The sequence below is a fragment of the Felis catus genome, chromosome D4 (assembly GCF_018350175.1).
Source record: "Felis catus isolate Fca126 chromosome D4, F.catus_Fca126_mat1.0, whole genome shotgun sequence".
Taxonomy (NCBI): Eukaryota; Metazoa; Chordata; class Mammalia; order Carnivora; family Felidae; genus Felis; species Felis catus.
In genome coordinates this window covers 61,367,013-61,391,498 of record NC_058380.1, presented here as the reverse complement: position 1 = coordinate 61,391,498, position 24,486 = coordinate 61,367,013, and the positions used below count along the sequence as shown (strand labels likewise).

Here is a 24,486-nt window from a genome sequence, read left to right as displayed (position 1 = left end):
TTATCGGCCGAGTTAGCATACTAACTGTTCAAACTGACTTAAAAAAAAAAAAAAAAAAGCCAATTCTCACAAATCCTTAGATTAGGAAAGAGGATGCACTCAATTTCCTTTGAAAATCACTGAAAAAACTTTGAGAATCAAAATAGTAACATCTTTAACAAAACGTTAGCAAACCTGCGGAGTGAGAGACAATAAGCAGTTCGCGTGGAGGCAGGTCCATCCCATCCTCTGACAGATCAGGCACCCCCACGCATGTGGGAGGACGCCACGGATGCACCTTCAAGGCAGGTGGGCACTTCTCAGCCCGTTACCATGTTGCAACTTGTACTGAGGAATAATCCAAAGATTCTAGTATCTGTCTATAGCAACTGCGTTTCCTATCAGCATGGCTCAGTCCAATATACGTACTTTATTTTAAATGATGCCACTAGCACTTGGGAAAAAAAAAAGTCATTTATTTGCATTGCTTCCACTTCTCTACTGTAGTGTTAGGACCCGACATAAGCATCGCTCTTCTACTTCCTATTTACAGCTCATTCAGAATATTACTACAAATACAATATACAATTTTTAAAAACTTCTGGGGAACTGTCGTCTTTGTTTTTCTTTCCTCTTTATAGGTTTCTCAAAATCATTCAACTTAAATGAAAATTTACATGGACATTTTCTGTACACATCCGAAAGGGCAGAGGTTACACTGGTAAAAGCCAAAAGAATTTTGCACGAATACAATAAAATACAGAAAACAGAGAGTATAGAAGATGTTATTTGGGGTACAAATATAAACAATACAGTACCATTTGAGTAATTTAGCAACATAACACTCATACTTTATAGAAAGAAAACTGCAAACCTGGAGAATGCTCTGACAAATATTAAACATTATATATACAATGAGGTAAATGTACCTTGGTCTCTTGAGAGGTAATTTAAGTTTAAAGCAATTGACATTTTGAAGCATCTCCTTGACATAGAAAGAAATATCAAACACCCCATTCCATTGGCACAAGGTGAAAAAGGGATATCAAAACACGGTTCACGATATTCAATTCATAAATCTTGTTAAAAAATAAAAACAAATTCACTTAAGTTCTTTTTAAGTTTTAAGAAACAGGTTGAATATTATTAACCACATTCTTAGAAGTTTACAATTACAAGTAAGATTGCATAATGGTGTGGAAAAGCTTGAATGTACTGACAATCCTCAGAATGACTTAGAATCCCAGCACTGCCGGAAGGGGCCCGTGGGTATTTCAGCGTTCTTAATCACACTCAAGAAGCTACAGATTACATGTCCAGACCTATTCTTTAGGATCTCAAAAATATCTGAGTTGGCATTTCCTGCCAAGCTGTAACAGAACCACTGTTTGGAAATTCCGTCATTTGGAGCCAGAACACTGCCACAGTCAAGAAACAAAAAGAAACAGTTGACTTATAATCACTCTTTCAGTGCAAGGATAAAAATAAACTCTTGATATGACAGGTCTACTGGGATACTGATTTTGTTCTGCATTTTAATTGGCAATAGGCCATCTTGTTTCACAAAACAGTCTAAGTGGGACAGTTCGCGATGTAGAGGGGGAACAGAAGGTAGCTCACGCATGAGCTGATCACTAACTGTCGTAAGGAGAACTGAAATTTGGAAATCTTGATGGCCATGGCACTGTGCACTGACTCGAGGCACTTCTTGAGCATTATCATTACAGCAGAATCACAGGCTCCCTTCTCCAGACCTTACCCTGTCCTACAGCGGGTAGGATCGGCCACTGCTTCTGGCACAACTCCTATTGCCATACTGCCACCTTGCTGCCTTCCCACTCCCTGGCCATAACTGAAGTCACAACAAGGCAGCCAGCAGGGCCATCACCCTCCCAATCTCCAAACTTGGGAGAGCCCTCCCAGCAACACCCCATGACTCGAAGAAATGGAAGCACGTCCTACGTTTCCGTCAACCATTTAGATACCAAAAGCAGCTATTCAGTCAAAAGGCTGCTGAGGGGATATGGGCAGGGCATGGTGGCGGCAAGGCAATGGTCTCTGAGCAGGAAGGCCGGTTGAGAAAACTAAGCTGAAGTTATAAAGGAAGGACCGGGGACACCTGTGCCCCACTGGGTCGTACCTCCCTCATCCCCAGTCCTCCGGGGTACTGACAAAATGGACGTGGACAGGTAACTGGTCTGAAGGTACATTTTAAGCCAAGTTTAATCTTGGAAGGTGAACGTCTGAAGACAGGCAGCATAAACAAAGGCTTGTGTTTCTGAGTGACAAAATTAACACTCTAGTCAAACTTATCTGCAGTTATGGCCGTAGCAATCAGGATCTATTTTATCTTTTAAGTGACTTCCGTTTCCAATATTAGCCAAATGGGGCTTATCAAACTCATTAGCCAAAAAAGGAATTTGCTGCAATAATAAACCCAATTTAGAACTAAACTCCAACTTTAAAAAAAAATTCCCTGACTCCCCAAAAGTACATTTTATTCACTTAGGCAAGAACAGTATAACTGCAACTCAATCTTTGATTCAATAAAGATTATCTTCAGTAAAAGTTGATTACCTTATAGGAAAGTGAGAAATTATGTATCACAATTTCAAATCAGACAAGAACTTTTGGTATGTTCTTAAAATTATATAAAAATAGTTTTAGCATTGGTCCCCTGGATTTCATAAAGCAGATCTGGTAGGCTTAGAAATGGCCAAAAAAAAAAAAGTACTTATAATCACAGAGCTAGAGTTTATTAAACAGGAAATCTAACATATTTATAAAAACAAACCCCTCAAACTCATTCATTTGCTTTGACAAAATTAAAATCATGGCAACTACAGAAAAAACTCAGATTTGGAGTCAAAATATTAACCTCTAAGCACATTTTCCCCATGATGTTTTTAAACACATGAAATTGACACTAAATTCCTATGTATATGTCATTCATTCTAAAATTACTTTGGCTTTAAGACCAAATAGTCTTTCAAATTTATTCTATGTATAAGAGATAAGACATTATCAGAATGCAGCCCAGTCAGTGTAAATGGCCACTATCTCTTACTGACCAAAATACTGTAAAGGTTATTCTGACCCTTTCATTTAGAAACTGATAGCAGTATAAAGTCAATGTCTTGCCTCATTGCTATGATAGTTTTTTCTCTCCCGTCAGAATAAGATCACAGTGATAAAGAGAACTCTGAAAATTATAAAAGCCCTAAAGGACTTTTAGCACTGGAAGTAAAAACCAGTTACTGTAAGTTAGTTTCAAGTTAATGTGAAGACCATGACAAGTTTGCTTGAGACATTTAATTTGACTAAAAACATCTGTAAATGGAGAACCTATACTCAGAATGTTCTTTAGCTACCACTCCCAAAAATCAAGGGTGTACTGAACTCGTTACATAACCATGGAGATTAAGCACTTGTGCACAGTATGCGCACACGGAGGGAAAGACTGAATTAGAAGCTGCCTTCTTCAAAGGGTAGTGAGACTCCAGAACCACACGAACTCTGACCTTAGTTACAAAGACAGAAAGCCCACTGAACACTGACTCCGACATGACGAATGTGACTCTCTTGCACACCTGTTAGCTATTCAAATTATTAATTACCTTTACCTTCCTAGAAAAAAACCTATTATTTAACATCAACCATATCCTAATTTTAAATGTAATTCATTTCTTAAAAAAATAACACTGTCTTTGATCAGATAAAGAAAAAAATGGCTTACAGAATGCCACACAACTTTTCACAAGCAGCTAGACAAATTTTCCCTTTTAGAAAAATTAGTCTGTAGGCTACAAGTTTTAAATTATTAAAGTACTATAAGGATCTAGAGTGCCACTTGACTTAAGGTATACTTAGACAACACAATTTAAATGCAAAAGCTTGAAGTGAGAATATTCAAATATGACCATGATAACATTTACCAATTAATGCCACTTCATTTCTTTAGTGGTTTAAGCACATTTTGGTAGGAGAAAGGCATTTTCAAAATGGACTACCAAATGACATACTACAAAAATTCCTCCAAAAAACTAGACAGAGAAAGTCTGGGCTACCCAGATAAATAAACTTCTTGAATTAAAATACTACAGGTTTTAAGACACACAGACTTTAAGCAATTCTATTCATCTCCATTAGAAAGACACAGAAGCGGCACTTACTGGTATAGTACAATCCCATTTTGAAGGCATGTAATGTTCTGAATATGTGAAAGAACAGTAATAGTATACAAAATACAATTGCATAAATTATGTTCCTCACTACTATATGAGGTCATTTTTAGACTCAAGATAAGAGTTTTATAAGTGTTAGTTTTAAGATCCTGAAAATTATAGACCAGTACATTCAAAGTCTGAATCAAGGAAACTCTTTAGTGGTTCAGAATCCTCTGAGAATGTACTAACCAGGAATAAAATCACTTTCTTGAAAAATAAGAAATGTTTCGTGTAACTCAACAATCCAGCTCCTTTACCCTTAAAGATGATCTTCAGCACAGCAGAGTTAACCTAAAGTTAAGATCAGCAATCATCTTTAAAAAAAACAAAACAACAACCAAGTTTTGTGTTAATAAAAAATAAAGGTAGACTACACAACACTTTGTAACTGTCCTGGGAAAGAAGTGTTCATAGTGCAGAGAAAGGACCCACATGGCTGTTTCCTGGGTCCAAAGAAATCCTGGGGAGTTTCTCATTGACCTTATTACACTGTCGCAAAAGGAAGCAATATCCTTCTATTCCCTCTCAGTGAGGTAGAACAGCTGACCTCCCAAATTAAAACCCAGGAGCAGATCTGAAGAAAAGCAGAGTTCAGGCGAAGCCGCAGAACTACATTTTGATGCCTTCCTGTTGACTGAGTTGTGACAATGTTTTCTTAATCCTCAAAGCTGTAAGTCTAGCAGCTCCGTTGGCATACCAACATTCTCTCATAATTTTAGCCATTACTCTCAAGGCCTGCAAGAAAATAGAAGAAAAATTATAGTTAACACATGTACCACTTTCCATTCATCTGGATTAGATCTTGACTCTGTACAGTTTCTTTCCAAGTGACATACGTTCAAGTTTTTGTTTGTTTCAGCATTATCTGTAATAACAAATGAATAGAAACCTCCTCAATTCCCTTCAGCAGGGTACTGCTGTCAGCAGCTGGAAAGCAGATGGACAAGGGGTGACTTACTTATTAGCAGACCTAAAAAATCTGAATCCTAAACCAGAGTTGTACATGGCAAATAAGGAACTTGACTCACACTGAAACGCCCCCAAAAACCGAGGAATTAACTGCACTGAGTTCCTCTGAGGTGAAGTGCAAGCTAAAAATAGGATCAGCCAAAAGAGCTGGAACCCCAGATCCTTGCCCCTCCCTGAGCATCACATAGTTGGGTGACTGCAGCCCCCCACCAGCAAGAGACTAGAGATTTGTATCTGAGAGGGTAAAGCAGAGATTTCTGACTTGGGGAACATGGGGGCAAAATTCCATACTGACAACTCACTAAATGAGAAGACCATAAACTTTCTCCCCAAAACACAGGCCACAACCTGTAGACACTCCTCCAGGCAAGAGACTGTAAGAGTCCTCTCTGGGGAATGCGAGCCCAAGTGGAAAGACCTGAAGATACTGCCATCAGTGGCTCTCCAAGCGAGTAACCCAGTTAGATCACCCTAAAGATCACAGGTGATAAGCTCCCTTCATGTGCACAAAGCTTCCCATCGGCTTTTAGCATCCTATTTTTAAACATGAAGAGAGCAGGAGTTTGATTAGACACCAGAGAAAGCAACATGAATGCAGAAGCTGATACAGAACAAAGCAACTTGGAAAAAACAGTTGTACAGAGAAGAAAACATCAACAACTTATCGTTAATATCCTTAAGGAGATAAAAGAAAATGTTCATGTTAGATTTACCATCGATCGTTTTTTTGCTTCTTGTTTGACTTTGGAAAAACTTGACAGAAGAATTGGAAAATAAACCTGATAAAAAAAGATAAAAGTTGATAAACCTCCCGGAAAGTGTAGAAAAAAACCAGAGATGGAGGAAAAGACAAGAAAATTAGAAGGCCTCTTCAAGAGGTCTACCATTCATAAGTAGACTGTAAGAAAGAGAACAGAGGAGGAGGCGCCTGAATGGCTCAGTCAGTTAAGTGCCTGGCTTCAGCTCAGGTCATGATCTCATGGTTTGTGAGTTCAAGCCCCACATCAGGCCCTGCACTGACAGGGCAGTACCTGCTTGGAATTCTCTCTCTCCCTCTCTGTCTCTGCTACTCTCCCACTCGTGCTTTCTCACAGTCAAAATAAATAAACTTTAAAAAAAAAAAAAAAGAATGGAAGAAAATGGAAGAGAACAAATCAAAGAAATACTTCAGGGACATTTTCTAGAAATGAACATTTGTTTCCAGATAAAAAGGATCAAGTTCCTATCACATACATATACTCATTCAACAAAATAATAAATTTACTGACAGCCTACCATCTACCAGATACCATCCTAGGTACTGGGGATACAATAGCGAGCAAACAGACAAAATCCCTACCCTCATAAAGCTCACATTCTAGAGAGCCAAAGCATATAATTGATAAGTAAGTAAAATACATGGACGGGCAGTGGTAAGCGCTACGGAGAAACATCATTTAGGGAAGCAGATAAAATATGCCAGGGAAAGAAGATGCTATTTGAAATGGGTATAACAAGGTAACGTCTGAGCAGAGACTTAAAAGAGGGAGGAACCTGAATAAACCAGAAACAGGAAGTCATGCAGCCAGGAAAGAATATTCACCATAACAAAGGGAAAGGGAATCCCAGGACCAAAGGTGAGGGATATCCCAAGGGGAAAGCTGCACAGTGGGCCTAGAGAACTGTAAGTCCAGACTGGAAAATATCAGAAGATTTTGCAAGACATTTCTTCAGTTATTCTATCAGTTTCATGTTCTTACTGTGTTTCAACTATTGAGAGGAGATTCATAAAACCCTAGAAAAGTGAAAGACTGAATTAGTATAAAGTACATATAAAACTAATCAAATTGAGAAAAAACAAAAATGACAGCGATGGCATTAATTCAGCAAATTGCACGTGTGCTCTTAATGTTAACTGCTAACTTTTCCTCATGCTTAAAAAGCCATCTATTTAGAGGCGCCTGGGTGACTCAGTAAAACTAAGGCTTCTGACTCTTGTTTTCAGCTCAGGTCATGATCCCAGGTTCGTGGGATCAAGTCCCACGTCAGGCTCCACGCTGAGCATGGAGCCTGCTTGAGATTCTCTCTCTCCCTCTGCCCCTCTCCGCAGCTCACGCTCATGCTCTCGCTCTTTCTCTTAAAAAAAAAAAAAAAAAAAAAAAAAAAAAAGCCATCTGTTTAATAATGTGCTCTACTTAATGAGTGCATGAATACTTCCAAGTACTCTTGATTTCAGCTCAGGTTATGATCTCACAGTTCGTGGGATCAGGCCCTTCACCAGGCTCTGCACTGACAATACAGAAACTGCTTGGGATTCTCTCTCTCTGGCCCTCCCCCACTCACACACTCTCTCTCTTAAAATAAATAAATAAATAAATCAACTTGAAAAAATTTTTTAAAATCTGTTGCAGTTCCATACACTAATAGTGAAGCAGCAGAAAGTGAAATTAAGAAAACAATCCCATTTACAATTGCACTGAAAACAATAAAATATTTCGGAATAAACTCAACCCAAGAGGTAAAAGACCTATACTCTGAAAACTATAAAACACTGATGAAGGAAGTTCAAGATGATACAAAGAAATGGAAAGACATTCCATGTTCATGGAATGGAAGAACAAATATTGTTAAAATGTCTATACTACGCAAAGCTATCTATACATTTCATGTAATCCCTCTCGAAATACCAATAGCATTTTCATAGAACTAGAACAAACAATCCTAAAATTTGTATGGAACCACAAAAGACTCTGAACAGTCAAAGCTATCTTGAAGGAAAACCAAAAACAAAAACAAAAAAACCAAAAACAAAAAAACCAAACAGTTCCAGATTTTAACTTATGTAACAAAGTGGTAGTAATTCAAATAGTATGGTACTGGCCTAAAAATAGACACATAGAGATCAAAAGAATAGGACAGAAAATCAAGAAGTATACCTATAATTATTTGGCCAATTAATCAACAAAGCAGGAATGAATACACAATCAGAAAAAGACAAATGGTGTTGGGAACACTGGACAGTCACATGCAAAAGAATGAAACTGGACCACTTTCTTTCATCATGCACAAAAATAAACTCAAAATGGATTAAAAACCTAAATGTAAGACTTGAAACCATAAAAATTCTTGAAGAGAGCATGGGCAGTAATTATCTCTGATATTGGCTGTAGCAACATTTTTCTAGATATGTCGCCTGAGGCAAGGGAAATAAAAGCAAAAATAAACTATTGGGACTACGTCAAAATAAAAACCTGCACACCAAAGGAAATAATCAACAAAACTAATGGGAGAGGATATTTTTAAATGACATATCTGATAAAGGGTTAGTATCCAAAATATATAAAGAACTGATACAACTATATACCCCCCAAAATGATCCAATTAAAAAATGGACAGAAGAAATGAATAGACATTTCTCAAAGAAGATATACAGATGACTACAAACACAAGATGTTCAACATCACTGATCATCAGGGAAACGCAAATCAAAACTACAATGAGCTATCACCTCCCACCTGTCAGAATGGTTAAAATCAAAAACCAGAAACAAGCATTGGTGAGGATGTGAAGAAAAAAGAACCCTCTTGCACTACTGGTGGGAATGCACTATGGTGTAGCCACTTTGGAAAATAGTATGGAAATTCCCCCCAAAATTAAAAAGTGAACCACCCTACGATCCAGGAATTACACTACTGGGTATTTACCTCAAAACTACAAAAAACACTAATTGAAAGGGATACATGTACCCCTACATTTATTGCACCATTATTTACAATAGCTAAACTATGGAAGCAACCAATGGATAAATATTATTCAGTCACAAAAAAGAATGAAATCTTGCCATTTGTAACACCATGGGTGGATCTAGAGGATATAATGCTAAGTGAGATAAGTCAACCAGAGAAGGACAAATACCATATGCTCTCACGCGTATGTGAAATTTAAGAAACAAAACAAGAAAAAAAAATGAGAGACAACCAAGAAATAGACTCTTAACTACAGAAAACAAACTGATGTTTACCAAAGGGCCAGTGGATGGGGGTATGGGTTAAATAGGTGATAGAGATTAAAGAATGTACTTATCAAAAAAAAAAAAAAAAAAAAAAAAAAAGAGAGAGAGAGAGAGAGAGAGAGAGAGAGAGAGAGATGGTAAACTTAAATTCAACCAACCAGACCGGTAAGTGCATTAGGATTAAATACTCCATGTAAAAGACAGATAGAAAAATAGGTAGATAAAATAAAATGCAGATGCCTTGGTTCATTGGTAGATTTAAACACTATTCTGATACACTGACAGCCTCTGCAAATGTTCCATGGCCCTTTTGATGGACTTGAGATTGAACATGAAAACTGTTTTTCACTCATTGGTTTAATTGCCATGAAAAAAAAAAAAAGAAAGGAAGAAAGGAAAGAAGGAAGGAAGGAAGGAAGGAAGGAAGGAAGGAAGGAAGGAAGGAAGGAAAAAAGAAAGAAAGAAAATTTTTGTGTCTATTTTCCTTAAAAAAAAAGAGGCAAATTTCCACTTAACAAGCAGAAACAGTTTAGAAAATTGTATAGTATCCAAAAGAAATACTCACTTCACAACTCTGCCATCTGTTTGGAATATTTGGCCTTAACTTCTGTTCACAAACAACTTTTCTCATTTCTTCAACTGATGGATCAGAAGGTACAAGATCATAATAAGGCAGCTGGTAATCTTCATGAATTCCTATATTGGTTAAAAACAACAACAACAATTTTGAAGAATTTATTGATAATGCCAGACCATTCTTTGTCCAGACAGAAAAGGAACACCTGAGAGTCCTATTCAGGGTTCCATTCATGAATTAGCTAAGTGCTTATGGCTTGGTCTGTCTCATCCACATCTGCATCAACAACCCATCTTTCTGAGTTGGTACTGGGTCCAGTACAGCTTGCAACTAAATACCACCATGGGATCAGCAAATATCACCCATCAGAGGCTATTTTGACGATGGTTAACCATGAGCTATGTTGACCAGATTGACAGTTTCCTATAGAACTCTATGGTACAAAAAATGAGAGTTTTTATTCTGTGAGCGCTTACCCTCTCACTTGGCACAGGGATCTACACTACCACGGAGATGTAAATCCTACAAGCAAATCGGAGGTGCAAGTCCTTTACCTCTACTTGGATCTGTCCTCTTCACTACAAGAGACATGCTCCCCCTCTTACTGTTACATAAACTTGAGACCTTAGTCTCAACCAAGCCTGGGCCCCCAAGGATAAGAAACTATTCCTCAAGTAAATATGGGAGTTTCTCAATCTAAAACTAAACCTAAGTTAAAACTTAGTTTAAAACATAGTGTAAGGGTGATATAACTGTATTCTGTATTTGTAACTTCCAGCTATGAAGTTGGACAAAATACCCACAATCTCAGGGGGGAAAATGAGTTTGACCCAGTTATAATTTAGAAACAGCTTCCTGGGTGGCCTCGCAAGTAGTCATCCACTCTAAATAACTATATGTCAAGATAACAAGGGCTTGGTTTCTGATGCTTCCCAAGATTTAAATGGAAAATAGAAAAAGAATACACTAGAATAAGTGTGTCATGTCCTTTCCTCTCACCACAGATTTTATCTCCTTTATTTTCTTTGGCACTCTCAGTGATCACTGCTGATATGTGTAATCACACTCAATAAAAAAAGGCTAGGGGCACCTGGATGGCTCAGTCGGTTAGGTGTCTGACCTCAGCACAGGTCGTGATCTCACAGTTCATGGGTTCAAGCCCTGTGTCAGGCTCTGTGCTGATAGCTCAGAGCCTGGAGCCTGCTTTGGATTCTGTCTCTCTCTCTCTCTCTTTCTCTCTCTCTCTCTCTCTCTCTCTCTCTCTCTGTCCCTCCCCTGCTCACACTCTTTCTCTCAAAAATTAATAAACATTAAACAAAAATTTTTTTAATTAAAAAAAAAAAAAAAAACAAGGCTATCCCTGAACAGCTTCTCTGTTCATGACAAACTAATGGGGGAGGGGGAGAAATTTACCACCAATGGAACATCGTCGAGCTATTTCCCAGAATACTAAGCCCATTGCATAGATGTCAGCACGTTTGAAGGATTCAAAGTGTTTCATGTTTATGGAATCATCTAGAACTTCGGGGGCCATGTACCTAAAAAAGAAGTCAGCATTTTACTTTATGTAATGGTGGCCACAATACTTTTGAACTCTTTCATAGATTTTTTTCTCCTGAGAATTAAAAAAATAAAATAAATCAGTATTACCAGTATTACCTCTGAGATTTTTCTTCCCCTTTAGCATGGTTCTGCTACGTTTTAAAATGATTCACACTTCTTATAGAAATTTTCCCAAAGTTCATAAAGTACAAAGTAAAAAATCATTCCATTACTACCACCCAGTGTTAACACTTTGATCAACATCCTTGCAGATATCTCTCTCTATATATGGACATATACATACAATATTACATAACTAAGATCATATTACCCTCAAAAATATTAAATATCCATACTGATTTGAAAATTACTGATGTCAACTAAATCCCATGAAAAGTTGAAACAGCAATTTCATGCTATCTGCCTTAATGATCTTAGTTTCCAATGAAAGACACACATATAATAACCATGACTATTATAAATGTCCTAACATATACCACCTACTTTGTCAAGTACTATGCAGGGACCATACATTTTAATCTAGAAATCTTCTCACTAGAAGAGGATGAAAGGAAGGACGAAGACATAATCCAGGGAACAAAATAATAGGAAAAAATGAATGCCAGTCCTCCTATTTTTTAGAGAGCAAGTGGGGGAGGGGCAGAGAGAAAGGGAGACAGAATCCCAGGCAGGCTCCACACTGTCAGTGCAGAGCCCGATGTGGGGCTCAAACTCATGAACTGAGCCAAAATCAAGTCAGACACTTAACCAACTGAGCCACCCAGGCTCCCGCCAGTCCTCCTATTGATGCCACATTGTAGGGTTTTCAAGTTTTAAAAAGCCTACTAAAGTTAGAGATCAGGATCCACGAAGGCCTGATCTGCAGCAACCACTGTCCTGGACCCTAAGTCAAAAGTTCTGAGAGTCCCTGTTGAATCCAGAAATCACAGATACAACTGAGACAGAATGAAGCTTGGCTCTATCCAAAGCCGAGGCAGTAGTGTGAACATATGTTGTGGCAACATGCTGTGATACAGAGTAAGGCCTTTTGGGTCAGAAAGGCCGAGGTTCAAATCTCAGCTCTTCAGGTTACCATCCTTATGAGGCTGGCCTCATTATTTAACTTCCATGGGGCTGTTTCCTCATCTATGAAATGAGGACAAGGACACCTACCTAGTTATGTTCTTTTGAAATTCATGGATTCAACAAATGTTTACTGAAGACCTGCTCTGTATTAAGCACTGTAACGGATACTGGGAATCCAAGGCTGCTCTCAAGCAGCTTGCCATCCAGTGGAATATACAGACAGATAAATGGAGAATTACAATGTGCTAAGTGCCTTAACCGTCCAGGTTCAGCCTGCTGAGAGCCCTTGGTAAGGGCACTTCACTGTCGAGAAAAGGCTTCCTATGAGAAAGGAAGGGTGAGGACAAATCAGGGAAACAGCACATGCAAAAATTCTGAGGAAGAAAGAAAGGTGTATTCTCAGGAACTAAAAATAAGAAAATGGGGGCACCTGAGTGGCTCAGCTGGTTAAGTATCTGACTCCCGATTCTGGCTTAGGTCACAATCTTGAAGTCTGTGGGATTGGACCCCATGCTGGGCTCTGTGCGAACAGCACAGAGACTGCTTGGGATTCTATCTCTCCCTCTCTCTCTGCCCCTCCCCTGCTCTCTCTTTCTCTCAAAATAAATAAATAAACATTTTTTAAAAATAATAAAATAAGGAAATGGTTGGGCTAGCTACAGTACAGCATATAAGAAGAGCATTAACTGAGATGATATATATACAAGACCCATTAAAATGATTGGCACATACTGGGCAGCCTATTAACGTCAGCTAATATTGTTATTATAATTAATATAACTAATGATAATATTCTGGAAGGGCCACCTTTCATCAGCAGGCATCTTTTAAAGTCAGGTAACCTTGGCTTCAGAGCAGGCAAGACCATGAGATCTTCTACCTGTGGGCAATCTAATAAAGTACAGGTTTGAGTTTCAGAAGATACGTATATACAAATGAGAAGGCAATGAAAAAGAAGTTGATTTCAGAAGGTATTAAATACTATTCACAAGTATACCTTTTTGTTCCCACTCTGTGGTTTGGAGCAATATCAATCGTATCTGTGGCTGAATCGTGTCTTACTGCCAGTCCTAAGTCTGCAATGCAGCAAGTTCCATTCTTCTTTACTAAGATATTCTTGGACTTCAAATCTCTATGAGCAATGGCTGGTTTCCCTAAAGAAACAAAAATTAAACGTGATTATTTAAAAGGTGATACCAGTCACAATTCTCACCTTTAGGTTCAAAGCCTCTACTCCTGTCCCAGCGCAGTGTCAAAGCATCTCAGCCCGCATCATCCACAATACCTGGACAGTTACTCAACAACCCCAAGCAAGTCATTATACCAAAAGTTGCTGAAATCACATTTCTTCAAAAAACATAGAGAAAATAAGATTCTCTAAAAGATGGTACTCAAAAACTGTAAGTCTAACAACTCGAAGCCTAGGGGTTAAAGACGTTAGTTTGTTGACATCTCATGAATTATTTACAGAACTCTAGTCACAGACTGATATTTCAGTCTAAGAACCAAATATCTACATCACTTCATCTACCTCCCAACTGTAATGTACTCAGTATTAGATTCACAACGTTTAATACTAACCACTGGAAGACATGCTATTAAAAAATCATAATTACAGTGTGGAAACCCTAGAACCCTCCTCCATTGCTGGCAGGAATGTAAAACGGTACAGCCACTTCAGAAAAAATCGTCACAGTCTGGCAGTGCCCCAACACCATCAATTACTATATAATCCAGTAATTCCACTGTGTAAGAGAACTGAAAATATATGCCCACACACAAAAAAATAAAATAAAAAAAGTGTACACCAATGTTCATGGCAGCATTACTCACAACAGCCAAAAGTGGAAACAACCCAAGTGTCCATCAACTGATGGGTAGATGTGGTACGTCCAAACAACAGAATACTATTTGGCCATAAAAAGGAATGAAGCACTGATATGTGCTACAACATGGATGAACCTTGAAAATACGTTAAGAGAAAGAAGCCAGTCACTAAGGAGTTTGGGAGGAAATGGGGAGCGACTGCTATGGGCACAGTATTTCTTTCCGGAGTGATGAAAAATGTTCTAAAATTGACTGCAGTGATTCACAACTCTGTGAATACACGAAAAACTGAGCCATACACTTAAAATGGGTGAATTGTATGATACATGAATTATAACTCAGTGGAGCTGGTACAATCAACAACAATAATAATTACAAAGATGAGGCTAAGATGTGAAATAGCATGTGTGCAGTAAAGTGCGGAGTGATGGCAAGTGTAGAATCTCTACAGGAGAGAGAGATACTGGCATCTGATATCCTACATGGCATAAAAATCATACCACAACAATTTCATAACTAAAATTTTTCAACTATAAACTGTCTCATGCAGTCTCCTTATCTCAGGGTTATATATAATTATTAGATGGCCAGATAGTATTAGATAGCATGTTAATTTTTATAAAGCATCTTTCACATTACATTTGATACTACACATAAAAATACATTCTTTTAGACTTTAATTCTAAAATGAAGATCCTCGAAATCACAAGACTACATGCCACTTTTAAGAACTCACGAACACGTCAGTGGTGCCACAATGACTAGAGAATCTCTAAACAAATTCCTACATTGCTAATTCCACCTGAGATTTTCAACAGAAAGATAAAATAATTTCATTTAAAACCTCATTTTAAACATCTCCACTTAGGCTGACCTGTCACAAAAATTTTCTAACAGACATTAGATTCAGGGGAATTTAAAGCTTAAATAACAGAATTACTTGGAGTTACCTTGGGTACCAACAATCTCCATGTGAAGATGGGCAAGTCCACTTGCTGTGGACAAAGCGAGTTTTATCATTCCTTCCACGGTCACTGTGTATCTGTTCAAATAATCAAAAAGGGATCCATGCTCATGATAATCTGACACCAACCAGAGCTGAGTCCATGTACCGTTGTCTATAGAGTAGAATAACAATGCTTCAGATGGGTTGTAGAACATTTAAGATTTATCAATTCAAAAGTTACCACTTTTTACTCTTTTTACTCTTGAAATCCACAACTGTAACATATGATGATGGTACCGTAAGTGTGCATATTATTTCCTTCATGTTTTGTCTGTCTTATACTTTTACATACATATCTTTCAGATACTCTGAGTAAGCCCCCTAGTCTTGAGATAAGGCAAGGATAACTAATCCCATTTAAGAGATAAGGAGTCATAGTTCCAAAATGGTGACCTTGAACCTACACAGACAGTAACAGAGCGGGGACTCCTTAGTGGCTAGAAAAATGTCTGGTTCAGGTTAGGTGCTCGATGGTTGTTTCTGGAAGGAGCAGGGAAATGAGAGGAAGGAAGATGGGAAGTATCTGGAGCCTAGTGTGGCCACAGTAGGAATGGAATAGTACAGGACAAAACTGACTGTGAGCTTAAATGAAGAAATGCAAGCTTTATCACAGACTGTACCTTCAGTTCACAAAGAAGCCAGATAAGAGGATTATGAACCCAAGGTTTACAGCTTACAAAAAAATATAAAAATTGTGGTATTTCCCACTGACACATGGGAAAGCAGAGACAGGAACTAAAATGTCCAGAGGAAAAAAGCTAGGGCTGAACCCAGTTTTACATAAGGTGATTCTGAACCTTGACAACTAGTAATATGTATTCCAAAAAGGTTGCTTGTAAACTGATACATGGATTTGAAATGTGTTTTCCCATGGGAATCATGGTAAAGATTCTGGCTAGGCTTCCGGGCTAGGCTGGTCCACAAAAGCCTATTTAACCTAAAAGTAGCAAGAAAATCACATATTTCGTGAAATCACGCATTACGACAATACTAGGAGGTAGCACAATTCAGTAAAACATGCAGGCTTGGAGTCACTCTGACCTGGAGTGAAAGCCAGGGCCTCGTTGTTATGGATTATGTGACCTCAGATAAATTTTGTAACCAATGAGCCTCTGTTTCTTCTTTTACACAGTTAAGAATACCTTACTTTTGCAAAAGTGTTAAAATTTAAAATATAAGATAATTAGTTAAGCAGTTAGTGTAACTCATGGCACACAAGAACTTAAAATAGGCAGTTTCCTGTTTCCTGAGACACCTGGGTGGCTCAGTCAGTCGAGGGTCCGACTCTTGATTTCAGCTCAGGTCTGGGGTCATGGGATCATACCCGGCGTCAGGCTCCATGGTGAGCATGGAGTCTGCCTAAGATTCTCTGTCTCCCTCTGCCCCTCTCCCCCACTTGTGCTCGCTCTCTCCCCCTAAAAAATGAAAAATTAAAATAATTTTTGTAAATGTGATGTTTCCTACCCTACTGGTTGTAAAAAAAAAAAAAAAAACCACACAACTGACATAAAACAGCATCTATATTTTGAAGGTTTTTACTTGAAGGAAAGCAACTCTGATTAGAAGAGAATAAGAAAGGTATTTTCAGAAGATTCTAGAGGGGATTTCTGGGTACTTTCCAAAAGAATTTAGATATTCATGACACTAGTTCTTTATAAACTGTTCTTCATAAACTGTACAAATGAATTCTATTCAAACTTACACGTTTTTCTTTCCTTTGACACAGATGCATCACTACCTTGATCTGCATACTTACTAATCAAGACTGAATTCTGAAAGGCTGACAAATAGGAACACAGGCAGATGGAAGAAAGGGAGGTTTTCTGAGGTAATTAGCAAGAAAGGCAGAAGAGGGAGAAGGAAGAGGCTGAGCAATATAAAGGATTGTCTCAGGTGGAATTAACTAACTCAGGGGGATAAGGATAAAGGAGAAGGGAATTGGGGTGGATGGACTAGGTTCTGGGCAAAGTCCATTAACCCCTGACAAAGAAAAGAGGAGAGGGCAGGGAAGATGCAGCAGGGGCAGCCAGTTCCCATGTTGACCACCAGAGGACAGCACAAGCTTGGCTGCGGCCTGAGCAAACGGGAAGAGAAAGGCCAGGGCACAGAGCAAGGGCACCGTGTGCCAGTGTGTTTGCAACTTGAAATACGCCTAAAACAGGTTGGGCCTGGGTGCGTTTAGAGCCCCAAAATACAGATTTGAAAGCAACCACCACAGCCAAGTTAGAAACTATGCATGTGGGTAAGTTCTTCAAAGGAGCAATTATTGTTCATAGACATAGAGCTCTCATAGGAATCAGTGAGAAGCGTTTTAGAAAACAAAGACAACTACCAAGAAATAAGAAATGACAGAAAATCTAGTCACGGAACATTATTTTTAAGGTCCTTTTAAGGGTTGGAGAGGAAGCTAAATGACGTAAAAGGCAGAAGAAAATGAAGGACTTGGTCAAACAATGATCACTGCTTTTGTTTATCTGTTTTTAAGTTAAGTAATATGGAACTGGTAGTAACCACCGATAAATCACTGCCCGCATCCATCACACCCATCACTACCCCTAAGTCACAAACAAGAGATTATCAAACATTATATGCCTCCTGATGTGATACATAGGAAGTATACAATATACAGGAAGGTATACAATATCACCAAGAAACCAATAAAATGTAATTAGATTCAGTCTCTAACTACAAGGTGCAAGTTCTGAGATACTATGGAAACTCAATCAACAGAGTCCAGAATGAGCCAGACAGGACAAACAGTCCAGTTTCTTCAACAAATAAACTGCATGAAGAAAAAAAAGATTAAGAGGGAACATAGCAATTTTAAGTTTTAAGCAATTTTAAATCTAAGATAATTATCAACCAAACGCATTGTGTGGACTAAAGTGACACAAAGTGACAAGTGCAATGTGTGAACTCAAGTTATTTGTAAAGTGAATGACCAATTATTTAAAAAAAAAAAAAAGACAACCGCAGAAATTTGAAAGTGACTAGATACCTGATGACATTTTAAAAAGTGACAATGGTCGTGTGGTCATGTTTCATTAAAGATTCCTTAATCTAAAGATGCAAATTAAAAATTTTTATAGAGAAAAGATCCATTATCATGTCTTTGGCTTCAAATAATTCAGACAGAGGCAGGAGGTGGAATCAGAGATCAAATGTGAGGCAATGAGCTAACAATCACTGTTGAAGCTAAGTGACAGGCATTCATCATACTCTACTCACTTCACTTTTCTATATACCGGAAAATTTCTATAACTGAAAACTAAAAACAAATCAAAACGACCCAAGTAATAAATGCTTACTGCAAATAAGTTTGAAAATACAGAGAAGCAAAAGGAAAAATCATCAACACTTAATATTCTGAAGAAATACTGTTGAGGAAAACGGGAAGGGAGAGGATGAAAAAGAGGACTATGGTTCTGGTCAATCTAAACAAGAAAATGATAACATTTTTTAAAAGTAGGAAAGCTGGGAAATACATCTGATTCTGGGTTGGGATGACAGGAGCTCTAACACAAGTCTCGGATGAAGCTACGGAAGCAGGAACAGTGGACACGACAGTAGTAACTGAAGCCAAGACAGTAGGCGAAGGACATTCTGAAGCCACTGCTTGCAGTCACCGTCATTCTGACTCTCCACTGACGCGGCTTCTTTGCTTCCTGCGGCATCGGATCTGTGCCACAGGCAAGAAAGCGTCCGAATGATCACCAATAGGCAAGGTGGTCTTGGACAAACGATTTCTCTATTTCACTGAGTTTATTTAAAAGTTTATTTAATTTATTTAAAAGGCTACTTAGCCCCTGGCAATTTAAAACACAAAATACACTGAGCAGTTATTTTCACTCTTCCTATAAATACGGTCATTAGTATAGATCAGAATGCCCTAACAGTCATGAGGAAATTTAAAGGAAACAGATCTCTGGGCTCTATCCTATCTCAATTTTGAGTAACCAGAGTTTATAAAATTTTTTCTATGTTATGACTATACTCAATAACTAACTGCCTAGAAAAAAAGAACATCGCTTTTAAAAAATATACATTGCTCTTTATATTTTATAAAAACAATTAGAGATTTAGAAACATGTAGTCAAGAGTCAAGAAAATCTTTAAGAAGTTCCAGTTTCTAAAGGCTTCTAATATATTCTATTTGACTTAATGGGTCTAATCTGTATGGCAAACATTGATTTCTCACCAAATCTGACAATGTTTAGTAGCCATATTCGTGGAAAGGCTCAAGTAGATTTCACTCTACTCAAAGGAGAAGGAACTGTTACTGACCTTTATTGTCTGCCGCTATAAATCCCAAGATGTTTTCATGGCGTAACATTACGGTCTGATAAATCTCAGCCTCACGGAACCACGAGCGTTCTTCTCTAGAGGAGAATATTTTGACAGCAACTTCTTCTCCTCGCCATTTTCCCCGCCAAACTTCTCCAAATCGACCTTTGCCAATACTTTCTTGTAACACAATGGTTCTTGCAATTGTTCTCTGAACGAGCAATGGTAAACCTAAAGATAAGCATAGGCATTAAAGAGTGACTCAGGAACAGAATAACTCTTACAGCTCTATCTTTAAGGAGCTTACAGTCTCACTGGGAGACACAGACTTTATTTACAAAAACAACAATTCATATTTAAAATGAAAATAATAAATATAAGAATCTAGAAACTCCTGCCTAGAGGGTCCAGGTAGACTTTGTACACTAAATTGAATTTTGACTGTCCTTTACAGAAGGGATAGGACCAAAGGATAAGAGGAGCTAAGAATTTACATAGGAGGAATATTCAAGCAGAGGTAGAAGAGGAAAATGAATGGATGTTTACAGAACCAGCTTGGACACACAGACGGGGATGGACATGGTAAAGCAATGGAAGAGAAGGGAAGCTGTCCACAAGAGTATGATGAGTACTGAATGTTGAGCCCAAGACGACCAATGAGAGCTGTGGATAAAACAGGAACTATTAAAAATTTCTGAAAAGGGCCCATGAGGGGAATGAGGAGAAGTAATTTAAAGATCTTATCTTAGAAGGATAAATATAGTAATGGTTTTATTGACGGGAGAAGAAAAGTATGTGAACACAAGAAACATAAAATCAGTATGTACAATCCATACTGGTTTTTTTTTTAACGTTTATTTTTGAGACAGAGAGAGACAGAGCATGAACGGGGGAGCGTCAGAGAGAGAGGGAGACACAGAATCTGAAATAGGCTCCAGGCTCTGAGCAGTCAGCACAGAGCCCGACGCGGGGCTTGAACTCACGGACCACGAGATCATGACCTGAGCCGAAGTCGGACGCCTAACCGACTGAGCCACCCAGGCGCCCCAATCCATACTGGTTTTAATAAATCAGTAAAAATTATCACAGGAATCATTTCAAGACAAGCAACTTACTTGCTAGGAACTGGCTGCCTAGGCAACATTAGTATCTTAAAGAACGATGCCAAGTAACTTATAACTTGGTGATGGGACATTGGCATTATTTCACCATCTGAACATGCCCTACTCTAAAATATGTATTTTTAAAATATTGCCACACTCACTCATTTACAGAAAAGGATTTATCACTATCTACAACATTTAAGTAACACTGTATTTGAAACTATTCCAATTCACTTAATATCACATCCCCTATGGACTAAGGAAATGTCATCTTAAATTATACTGACCCTAACAGTAAAAATACCAGTATAAACTATGTTCTACACTTGTATTTTATTTATATGACCTATACACGTAAATTTATGTCATTTATAATCTATATTCAGAGTTGTTTGGTAGACCAAATTAATCCAATGATAGTTAATGAAAATATGTGCTCTCTTGGTTTCCTAGTATAAAATGCTTATTAATCAGAACATTAAGTTTTTGCTTTAAAGTGACCAGAAAGTTTTTCCTCTTTTCATCTAGAAGTTTCTCAAATGGGTCCTTTTCTCTCCTTGCTCTTTATCCTCCCCACCTATTGCAAAGTAGTTAGCAGTCTAATTATAAGCAATTGTTTTTGTTGATAAGGAGGCTGCTAGTTAAAAATAGATCTGTGAAAATTTCTTATTTAAATCAAGGAGCTCTTTAATATTATGAATAATCAATTCTTAGTTATGTTATTTAGTATAGATACTAATTCACAAGATTCTCTTAAAGCCTTTGAATGGGGTCACACGTCTAAAGATATAAAGTATACTTAAGAGTTAACTTCACGAAGCGACTCTGGGAGTTAGAAAGGCAAGGATAGGCACCTGGGTGGCTTAGTTGGTTAAATGGCAGGCTTGTGATTTCGGCTCAGGTCGAGATCTCACAGTTGTGGGACTGAGTCCCGCATCAGGCTCTGCACTGAGCTTGGAGCCTGCTTGCAATGCTCTCTTTTCCTCTCTGCCCCTCACCTACTCTCTCTCTCTCTCTCTCAAAACAGACAAATAAACTTTAAAAAAAAAAAAAAAAAAAAAAGCAAGGAGTACAAGAGAAAGGGGAACTGCAAATGGGAAGGATGAAAACGTCTAACACATTCAGGCCTCATGTAAATGATACAGTCAAGAAAGGGGAAAGTTTTTGTCTCCCCATCATCACTGCATTCTAGATCCCAAACTAAAATTCAAAACCAAATCTAGATCTGTCATATTATCTATATTTAGTTACCACAACCCGTATGAGTAAGTGAGCATTTTTAAAAAGTAATAATTTTCTTCTAAAGAGAAAAAGAAACAGGCCTAACTCAAATCTCTATGTTATCTGCTTTCCTCTTCTGTATCCTTAGAAATGCTTGTGAGAAACGTCAATATGCAGACAGGGTCCAAGCAGCTTCACATGCAGCAAACGAGAAAAACGAGACCGGAACAACCACGTACATTCTAAGAGACCATAAGCATGAACAAGACATAATGAACAGTGGCCTAAGAGACTTACTCTCTTCCCCAAACTGGCACACATGCACATGCTCACACATAGTTTACAATCTAATGACAGCTTAAATAAGGGCCCACATCCAGCCTGTGATTCAGATGAACGCAACAGGGATCAGGCTAGCTTCAGGGGTAGAGCTGCCCACGGTTTCCAAGTTAAAGACACAGTTTTTGAGAAACAGAGATCAGGCCTTTCCTCCATTATGGTCATGGTACTGAATAATGAACATATGAATTCATAACATGAAATGATTAGTTTCATCTTTTCTCAGTGAGTGAAAGGGCTAAAAAGGCTTTTATGTAAAGGCATTTTACTCACAGTCACGAGTCCCATGCACGAGACTAAGGCTTTATAATGAATAGAAGGTAAACGAGTGGCATTTTCTGCTATCATTCTACATAAGACAGCTTCTGTCTCAATAAATTTGGAGGCTATTCAGCACATAATGAACTATGACAGGGAAAGGAGGCCTTCAACTAAGTTTTTTTTTGTAATGCAGCAAATTATACTGCATGTCAGATTCTTCTTCCAAATACCTTTCCAATAAGAGTAACACCTGTCATTTGGACCTAACTACAATTTATCAGAACATCTTGTCTCATTTGAACCTCACAACAATCCAATGACGTGCAGAGGGCAGGGTTCATTACTTTCATTTTAAAGATAAAATAACTTGGGCATGAGACATCAGCTAACTGCCCAAAGCCACAGGGCTAGCAAACAGTGTAGACCAGTTTTTGCAGGGTGGAGCATAAAAGGAGAGAAAGAAAGTTTCAGACAGCAGAGTTGTAGTTCCCGATGTATCTGGAAATACAGATAAAATGGAAAAAGAAGAATTTCATTCTTTACTTCATGTCTGTATCTTAAAAGGTTAATAAATGTATTCTTATTCAGAAATCAGCTGCCATGCAGACAGCAACTTCTTCTAATGCTTTAGGTGGGCTTATTCCCCTTGAGGCCTGATACATTACTGCTATGCAGGAAGTATGGCAATAAGGAATGAATTCCAAATGATTTGTAGCCACTCTGATTTTCTGTGACTTTGGTCTTTGCTTATCATAGTTTTTTGGTCTAGGGTGACTTCTAGAATGAGCCAGATGTTCCTTGGGAACCCTCTGGACTATACTCAGAATCAGTGGAAAACCCCAGAGAAGCCTTAAAACAAGCTCTCTCCATTCCTCTTAGCACTCCGGCCCAAAGACTATCACACTTCAGTACCAAGGCTGCTCTATCTCAGTCCAACCTCTCACTGCCTCCCTGCTCACAACGATCTCAGAGGTCCCTATAGGCTGCCTTGAGAGACCTGAGTCGCAGCACAAGCCTGTGTGTGTACTAGTGTCATGGACACAAGTCACTTACTGAATATATATGGCCAAAGTCCATGGAAGACTTCAGGCCAAGAAGCCGGTTTCCTCGCGCTTAAATGAATAAACAGATACGCGTATAAATCTATATTCATTTCCTTAAAATAAACAGACATTTGTCACAGTGTGAAATTTCGTTGGTATCAGATGAGATTTCATGCTTCAGTCCTATTCCTACTCCAATCACAACTTCTGCTTTAATGTTCCTTTAGTTACTTGATTATAAAATTAGTGGAATTTTCATCATATATATTTTCAAATCTTCATTTTATCCATGAATCCAGGCTTTATCTGAAGTTCATTTATACTTTTCAAAAGACAGTGTTTCTCAGTATCTGCTCCAAATTTGTGATGAGGACATAGAAGCCCAAAAGAAGAAATACGGTTTAACCAAGGTCAGAGAGCCAACCAACGACAAAACTTGCACCAGAATCTTGATCTCTTGATTCCTAGCCCAGTGTCAAATTATACTATTATAGAGGACAGGGGTCTTCCTCTCTCAGTGTCTTTTCAAGCTCATGCAACTGAAAAAATAAATCCCTTTCAGTTTAAACATGAAGTACTGCCATACCAAAATCCACTTCAAGAGATGATTCTGGCAATTAGCCAGTCTACTTCTGAAACCACAAGAATCAGCAAATGGAACTGAGAAAAGCAAACATCACAGAGGTCATGGATCCATAAAGCTATATTAAATAACAAGGTGGTTAGACATTTCTCTAAAGTGAGAAAACCATTCGTTTAATAAAAAAACTAGGTCTGAGCTAAGGACAGCAATTTCATATGTTAAAAAAGCAAATAACCTTAAAAATTCCAAAAACATTTTCTGCCATGTTTGCTTTCAAACATCAAAATAAAGCTGGTAAACAATCCTGAATAGAGTAGGTGGCTACAGATCATTTGAACATCTATGAACTTCAGCCTCACTCCTAAGAAATTAATTGTCCTTATTCTTTCTATCTCATGGGAGTCATAAGAAGGTGAGAAAGCTATGAAATTTATACAAACATGAAGATG

The 24,486-nt window shown here is 38.1% G+C and overlaps 1 protein-coding gene across 5 annotated transcripts in view; it reads right to left on the bottom strand.

Annotated features, from left to right (window-relative positions):
- Positions 1-434: 434 nt before the first annotated feature.
- The window catches only part of TGFBR1 (transforming growth factor beta receptor 1), a 58,052-nt gene continuing 34,000 nt past the window's right edge, over positions 435-24,486 (bottom strand). For 4 of the 5 annotated variants that reach the window (XM_023242499.2, XM_023242500.2, XM_023242501.2 and 1 more), the window contains 6 exons: positions 19,488-19,718; positions 15,148-15,315; positions 13,368-13,524; positions 11,156-11,280; positions 9,731-9,861; positions 435-4,940 (listed from right to left, as the gene is read on the bottom strand). In XM_023242499.2, coding sequence (XP_023098267.2) covers positions 4,815-4,940; positions 9,731-9,861; positions 11,156-11,280; positions 13,368-13,524; positions 15,148-15,315; positions 19,488-19,718 — 938 coding nt within the window. In that variant the 3' untranslated portion in view covers positions 435-4,814. Of the gene's footprint in view, positions 4,941-9,730; positions 9,862-11,155; positions 11,281-13,177; positions 13,262-13,367; positions 13,525-15,147; positions 15,316-19,487; positions 19,719-24,486 lie in introns of those variants that run through there. The other variant, XM_045042590.1, reaches the window with a different exon arrangement.